We start from the raw sequence: 8,232 nt of genomic DNA, 5'->3' as shown, positions 1-8,232 counted from the left end.
GTTGCAAAAACCATCAAGCACTACAAAGAAACTGGCTCACATCAGGACCGCCCCAGGAAAGGAAGACCAAGAGTCACCTCTGCTTCTGAGGATAAGTTTATCCGAGTCACCAGCCTCAGAAATCGCAGGTTAACAGCAGCTCAGATTAGAGACCAGGTCAATGCCACACAGAGTTCTAGCAGCAGACACATCTCTACAACAACTGTTAAGAGGAGACTTTGTGCAGCAGGCCTTCATGGTAAAATAGCTGCTAGGAAACCACTGCTAAGGACAGGCAACAAGCAGAAGAGACTTGTTTGGGCTAAAGAACACAAGGAATGGACATTAAACCAGTGGAAATCTGTGCTTTGGTCTGATGAGTCCAAATTTGAGATCTTTGGTTCCAACCACCGTGTCTTTGTGCGACGCAGAAAAGGTGAACGCATGGACTCTACATGCCTGGCTCCCACCGTGAAGCATGGAGGAGGAGGTGTGATGGTGTGGGGGGGCTTTGCTGGTGACACTGTTGGGGATTTATTCAAAATTGAAGGCATACTGAACCAGCATGGCTACCACAGCATCTTGCAGCGGCATGCTATTCCATCCGGTTTGCGTTTAGTTGGACCCTCATTTATTTTTCAACAGGATAATGACCCCAAACACACCTCCAGGCTGTGTAAGGGCTATTTGACCAAGGAGGAGAGTGATGGGGTGCTACGCCAGATGACCTGGCCTCCACAATCACCAGACCTGAACCCAATCGAGATGGTTTGGGGTGAGCTGGACCGCAGAGTGAAGGCAAAAGGGCCAACAAGTGCTAAGCATCTCTGGGAACTCCTTCAAGATTGTTGGAAGACCATTTCCGGTGACTACCTCTAGAAGCTCATCAAGAGAATGCCAAGAGTGTGCAAAGCAGTCATCAAAGCAAAAGGGGGCTACTCTGAAGAACCTAGAATATAAGACATATTTTCAGTTGTTTCACACTTTTTTGCTAAGTATATAATTCCACATGTGTTAATTCATAGTTTTGATGCCTTCAGTGTGAATGTACAATTTTCAAAATCATGAAAATACAGAAAAATCTTTAAATGAAAAGGTGTGTCCAAACTTTTGGTCTGTACTGTATATGCACTGTGGAGAAGCTGGCCAGAGATTAACAGTGCCAACAAGCATAATAAAGAAGAGCTTGTAAGCACTGTGCATGTTCTAAGGCAACAAACTGTAAACAAATGTGTTAATATCTGAAGAATGGCTGAAAATTTTAACAAGCAGTAAATTACAATATCGCTTGTATTTATGAGCACTGTCCGACAATATCCATCTACGAAGACAGGAATAACCCGCTAAGTGGAGCAATCTGGGGGGATAGGTGTGTTTACTAAAGTGCGGCAGGAAACGCTGCAGGAAATGCTGCAGGCGCTTGCAGGTTCCACTTTCCTAGGAAAGGAAGGAGGAGTAAAGTAAAAAAATAAATAAATAAAAAAAAAAACGTTAAGTGTTTTGGAAAGTGACAACAAGCCAAATTTATTTTCTTAAACCGCTCTAAATTTTTGAAATTTGGAGCAGGGAATATTCATTTTCTTTAGTAGCGGGCACAGCGCAGGCTGCAGCAGTCGGTTGCTGCCTCCTGTGCCCCGCTGATCCCCCACTGCTTCTCCCCCAGACCTCCTACCACGCAGAGCCACAGTATATACAGGGAGATAGTATTCGGACTATAAGATGCACCCCCCCACTTTCCTGCAAAATTTTGGGAGGAAAAAAGTGCGTCTTATAGTCCGAAAAATACGGTATATATAAACACTATTGAAAAAACCCTATTAGGAGTCGCTTTAATCGCACTGATCTGTGGAGTCTTTTTTCTCACACTTAGAATTTTTACAGTTTTTCTGTACATTTTAATAATGAAAATGAATGGTGACATTCAAAACTACAACTCGACCTGCATAAAACAATCCCTGATTACGGCTGTGCTGATGGAAAAAAAAAAAAAAAAAAAAAAAAAGTTACAACTCTTGGAGAAAAAAAAAAAAAAAAATCTAGATCACAAAAAATAGCCAGGAAGGGGTTAATACAGGGGTTGTATAGGATTAGATAAACATGGCTTCTTTCTTTGATAACAGCGCTGTCCACTGGTTGAGCGTGGTATTGCAGCTCTAACCCATTTAACCCCTTCACGCCATGGCCATTTTCCATTTTTTTTCTCTTTCATTTTTACCTCCCTTCTACCAAGAGCCATAACTTTTCTATCTTTCCCGCCATAAAACCATATGGAGGCTTGTGGTTTTTTTTTTGCAGAACGAGTTATACATTTGAATGACTCCATTGATTTTACCATAAACTGTACTGGAAAGTGGGGAAAAAAAATTCCAGGTGAGGTGAAATTACAAAATAAGTGCAATACCACAATATTTTTTTTTAATTTTATTTACCATGTTCACTATACGGTAAAACTGATCTGGCAATATGCTTCCCCAGACCAGTACGAGTACGCAGACACCAAACATGTAGGTTATTTTCTAAGTAAAATAAAATTCAGAAATTTGTATGAAAAAAAAAGTTTTTGCATTTTTTCGCCATTTTCCGAGACTTGCAACGTTCTTATTTTTCGGGATCTGGGGCTGGCTGAGGGCTCATCGCTCGCACCCTAAGCAGACGTTTTTGTTGCTACTATTTTGGGGTAAATATGATATTTTGATCGCCTCTTATTGCAATGTTGCAGCTGCCCAAAAAAACAAACAAAAAAAAAACAAAAACATAAAATTCTGGCGTTTTTATTTTTCTCGTTAAGCTGTTCTCCGATCTTATTAATTTACTTTATATTTTGATAGATTTAACTTTTCTGAACACAGCGATACCAAATATGTGTATTTTTTTGTAATGTTTTTATTTTCCATGGGGCAAAACTGGGGGTGATTTGAACATGTGTTTTTTTTTTTCATATTTCTAAAGAATTATTATTTTTTTTCACTTTAATAGTCCCCATTAGGAGATTGGAAGCTGCAATCAAGATACCTGTGCTATACGTAGCAGTGCTGGCGTTCACAGGAGTATCGGAATGACGGCATAGGTCGTGAAGGGGGTAATGTTGCAGGAACGCCCAATACGACCTGGGGCATTTTTATGGAATGTGGCCATGTCTTTATTATTATTAGTAGTATCGCCTTCAGTGGTTTCTGGTCAACTCCACAGAAACCATTGTCCTCACCTTCATTCCGCATCTTGTCGAAGTAGGACAGCTTGGATGCAGCATAGATTGACTTTGCCGTCTGCAGAGCCCCCACCACGGCGTTCATGAGCAGCACATTGGTCAGCGCCTCCTGGATGTACTGAGGGTCCTGTGTAAAAGGTATAAAGCAGATCTCATCATCAGTAGTATCCTCAGCAACACAGACCCCCAACGAGTCCTAGGAAAGTGTTCTCCTCTCCTTTTCATTAGGGGTAATTGGGCAAAGCTTAATATAAAAATGTAGAGCTCAAGGTCAATCTGCTGTTTATAAAGCCAGCACAATATGGTCTTGCTGCAAAATTTTGAGAAAAAAAATAAAAAAATTACTAAATGCATTAGTATCACTATCTCATATTTACAACATTTTTTGTGAGAAAAAAATATGTATTTTTGCATTTATATACACTGTAGTCAGGGTCTGTCAGCAAGGTAATTATTTGACTGCCATCTTATTACTACATAGCTGCCGACACTTCCAATATTTCAAATACAGTCCTGGAAAATTTTGAGTTCTCCTGGGCCAAAAAGGGGTACGATTATGTAAAACCCACCCAAAATTTGGTATTCCTTAGTGGGACACTGAATGTCCCCATTTCTTTAATCAAAGCAGCATGACCAATTTTTCTCAAAGTGGAAACTATAAACCTTCAGGGTCAGGCTAGCAGGGACTTTACCGTTAAAGGGGTTGTCTGGAGAGTGAAAAGTTGAATTAAAAAAATAAATAAGGGATAAAAGAATTAAAAAGAAAAGGTGTAAGAAGCAAGACCCTCCTCACTGATCCCCTGCGGCCTGGGTCCCTGGCCGGTCTCTGCTTCCAGCTGCAGAAATGAGGTGACAAGTGGCCACATCAGCCAATCACTGGTTACGGTGGTGACATGCTGCAACCAGTAATTGGCTGCAGCGGTCACTTGTCCATATGTCAGGTCACAGAGACCGGTGAGGGACTGGGCAGCAGGGGATCAGTGAGGGGAGTGTTGCTTCTTTGTTTTTTATACCCTCACTATCCTTCGCAGCCGAGTCGCCCACGGTCTCTGGTTCCTGCAGTGATGACGCCCCGACACGGGAATATGTGACCACGAAGCCAATTACTGGCCTCCGCGGTGACCGGCTACAGCCAGAGAACCGGGAGAAAACCCACACCAACACAGCGAGAAAATACAAACTCTTTGCAGATGTCGTCCTGGCTGGAAGAGTCAGTGCCAACAACTGGGTCACCATGTTTTACACGAAAATCACATCTGAGCGGCACATGACGGTATTATTTGGGCGCTGAATGAAAGTATTATTTGATATTATACAGCAAAGCTTAGGTACAATCATTTGGGTAAAACAAGTTACTAGAGTTTAATACAGAGCCTAAAGTTAGGAGAGTGACCATCTGAGACCGGCGAGCAGACCTTGTGACTGTCGGCCATGTTTCTCCCGGCCCACATCTCTTTGATCATCATTTGCCACAGTTCACATTCGCTTTTTAGGTTTGCTTCAAACACGTCCTTCCTTGTGGAGGCTTTAATCCGAAGACTCTGAATCCTCAGGAGTAAGAAGGCCGAGGTGGAGATTTTCACATCCTGCAGAGAAGATCCAGAGTATATAGTTTGTATACATCACTTACACATCTCTGCACAAGTCAATGAATTTCAGGGATAAAAGACTCCTCTGTTTGGAAGAAATTGTGAATTAATGTCGCCGGTTTTGGGGCAAATGAAAGTGGCAACGCTGGAGAGGAACAGCAAGAAGACCCCAGAAAAGGGAACGGTGACCACAGACAATGCCTCTCTCCTACGGCTCTAGTTTTGCTAGTGTCTTTGTCACTATGGGCAGCATGAGGCCGTACCTGCAGCCAGTCAGGTAGGACAGGTAGTCCAGCTCTTACCATGGTGCCTCCACAAGGTTTGTTGCGTCTCCCCAGTCAGGCTCCGGAGAACGGAGCAGATACTAAGACATGGGCTGTTACACAAGGAGAGCCGGGCAGGGCCAGAGATGGGCCTCAACCCCACAGCAGGACCGGGATCTGTGCATGAAGTATCAAGAGGAGCAGTGACAGCCCTACAACGTGACCGCCGCCGGCAACTGGTGTGTGACCAGAATGTCTTGGAGACTCCATGACGGCCCAACCTCCCGTAGTGGGACCTGTGCTCACAGCCCAGCACCGGACAGTGAGACTGGCATTCAGAGATCTCCAGGATCGGCAGGTCCGCCATGGGTACCTTGTTCTTTGCAAAGATGAGAGCAAGTTAACACGGAGTACATATGCCAGAGTCTGGAAATTGTGTGGTGAACATTACGCTGCATCCAACATGGCCGGTTTGGCAGTGGATTAATGATTGTGGAGACATAAATCTCCCACTGATAAAAGCAGTAAAGGGACCGTCAATTAAGTAATAGGATGAAGTCCTCAGAGCGATTGTCAGACCTTACGCTGGAGCCCTGTGTTCCTCCTGGGGCAGGTAAATGCCCGGCCTCATGTGGGCCATTCCTGGACAATGAAGGGATTGATGTCCCTCACCTCCACCAGACCTGACGCCAATTAAGAACCTCTGGGACATACAATCCTGGCCAAGTAATGCCAGACAGTCCAGGAAGCCACCGACAGTGTCCCAGATCAGGGAGGAGATTCCCCATCCACCCAGACACCAGGAGTGTGCCATATATCAGCAGTTGCTGACACCCGGCCACCTCCATGGCACATACACCCGGCGGTGACACCCGTACACTAATATAAATAAATATATATATATATATATATATATATATATATATATATATATATATATATATATATATATATATATATATATATATATATATATATATATATATATATATATATATATATATATATATACATATATACATACACACACACTACTTGCCTCTATGTTCCTGAATATGGCTATTTCCTCGTAGCTCTGTCTTCCCTCTATCAGGAGGAAAAGGCGCTTCTGGGTCATGGCAATTTTGCCCACGCCGAGGTTTGTTTTCACCGAGCTGGAAAGTTTATACACAAACTCGTTCTGATCCAGCTTCTCTGCGACCACAGGTGGGAGGACGACCTCTTCAGCTTCGGCCTCCGTTTCCTTCCAGCAGTTGTAGAAATCCTTGAAGATGTCCGGGTCGATTTGCTTCTGGTAACCTTGGGGAGAGGATCACGGGGAAACTGGTTAAAAGTATGAAAACAAAAAAAAAATCCTTGTAGGTTCACTGTACATAAACTTTATCAGACAATCGCCTAAATGACAATCCCCTAGTAGAACCTTCTGCAGAAAGAAATACAAAAAAAGTCTCCAATGTCCCAAAATTCCTCCAATTATTAAACGAAAGCAGCTGGTTTTGGAGAAGGTGCAGCGCCCACCTATAGGGGCTCGATCACCCACACTGGTGGGCATGGTCTTCAGCTGTGTGTCTTCAGCCAGAGGAAGCAATAATGGCCCCGGGCTTGTAGACTGAGCACGTTGTGGAAAGTTCCTGTACACTGATTCTTTTAGGAAACAATCAGCATGCAGGGGGCAGAGACTTTTCCTACATTTGGTAACTTTGCAGAGTCCTGGGTAAAGGCTGCCCTTACAAAAAAATGAAAACCATTGTAGAATGAGCCAGTTGGAAGATTTCAGCTCTGCAGCCAGCAAAATTGTGAATGCAACTCTCATAAAGGATGTGACTCGGGTTATTTTGATCTTAGGAAACTTTGTGGCAAAAATGTCTTGTGATTATTGTTAAACGATCACCTGCGTCTGGAGAGTTTCCGTCTTAGTGTAATCTCCCCAGTGATAAATCAGATAGAGGGTAGAGGAAGTGCATGAAGTTTTGGGAACTTTTGTTTACCCTTCTATTTGGGTAAAAAGTCATGAACACAATGTAGTTAAGCAGGTTCAGCCCCTTCCTGTAAGAAAACACCAGTGATAATCCCACTGTCATAGCACAGAGAATAGTCCTGGATCTAATGAAGAGACTGAGAAATATTACACACCCTTTCCTGATACCGAGGAGCGGGAACTGTGTGTGTGTGATCCAGTGATCGACATCTCTGCTGCGGGCAGCGAACGGAAATACAGTGCATATTATACTGCTAAATATCATGTGTGTATGTACACAGCAGAATAGTGAGTGCAGCTCTGGAGTATAATACAGGATGGAACTCAGGATCAGTAATGTAATGTATGTACACAGTGACTGCACCTGCAGAATAGTGAGTGCAGCTCTGGAGTGACCTATCCACTTACCAACAGTTAAGGCATCAAACAATCGATGTATGGTGTCAGTGTCTTTGACGATTCCGGACTCCTGGATCCTTCGTACAAAGTCCTCCAGGTGAAGGTGCGTCTTTGGTAGCTCAAACTTCTTCACGTGGTCGTCGGCTCTGTGGACTTCCCTCTCCTTGTCCAACACTTGCCCGATCAGCCTCTTCAGCTCCGGCCTGCAGTCGGCCTTCTGCCGTTCCCCTGCTGGAAGGGACAGGACGACCTTCCTCACCAGCTCCATGGGGAAGATCCGCAGATCGGTTTTATAAAGCTTCTGGAAATCGGACAGAGCGCTGAGCAGCTTCCCCTGCATCAGGCCCACGAGTCCTCGGAGGTAGTAGTATCGTGCGAGCAGAGTGGAGTTCTCGGGCGGCGCGGCGCTTATCTCTTTGCTGAGATAATTAGTAAATTCTGTATAATACGTCTGAACGCAGCGAGAGGATAGAGGAAAAGCCACTTCAGGGAGTCTGAACGTGTGAACCGCCTTCCCCGTAATGTAATAACCTGTAATATTAAAAGACATGATATCAAGCCAGCAATAATCACGCGGGGGCACATAACGTGTATCAACAGCCCCGTACAAGGGTAGATCCAGTGTGTACCAGTGGTGGGCATACACCGACCGACGAGAGCTCAATGCCAAGCAGGTGCGGCACAGGCAATAGAAAAAAATAGAAAAAAAATTGTGCATAAAAAAAATAAAAATAAATAAAAATGATGAGATGTAACATTGCCCCCTCCACCAATCCCTTATAAACCAGCATCTTCCAGAGGAGGAACTCCTATCAG

General features: G+C 43.9%; 1 protein-coding gene across 1 annotated transcript in view; it reads right to left on the bottom strand.

Moving 5' to 3' along the window:
- The window catches only part of DENND3 (DENN domain containing 3), a 41,895-nt gene that overhangs the window by 7,380 nt on the left and 26,283 nt on the right, over positions 1-8,232 (bottom strand). The window contains exons 14-17 of the mRNA XM_073679935.1: positions 7,426-7,947; positions 6,079-6,338; positions 4,603-4,773; positions 3,185-3,314 (exon numbers count right to left, since the gene is read on the bottom strand). Of these exons, the coding sequence (XP_073536036.1) occupies positions 3,185-3,314; positions 4,603-4,773; positions 6,079-6,338; positions 7,426-7,947 (1,083 nt within the window). The remainder of the gene's footprint in view (positions 1-3,184; positions 3,315-4,602; positions 4,774-6,078; positions 6,339-7,425; positions 7,948-8,232) is intronic.

The sequence above is a fragment of the Phyllobates terribilis genome, unplaced genomic scaffold (genome assembly GCF_046119375.1).
Source record: "Phyllobates terribilis strain yellow unplaced genomic scaffold, ASM4611937v1 Scaffold_4__5_contigs__length_816908805, whole genome shotgun sequence".
NCBI classification, from domain to species: Eukaryota; Metazoa; Chordata; class Amphibia; order Anura; family Dendrobatidae; genus Phyllobates; species Phyllobates terribilis.
This window is presented reverse-complemented; position numbering and strand designations above follow the sequence as displayed.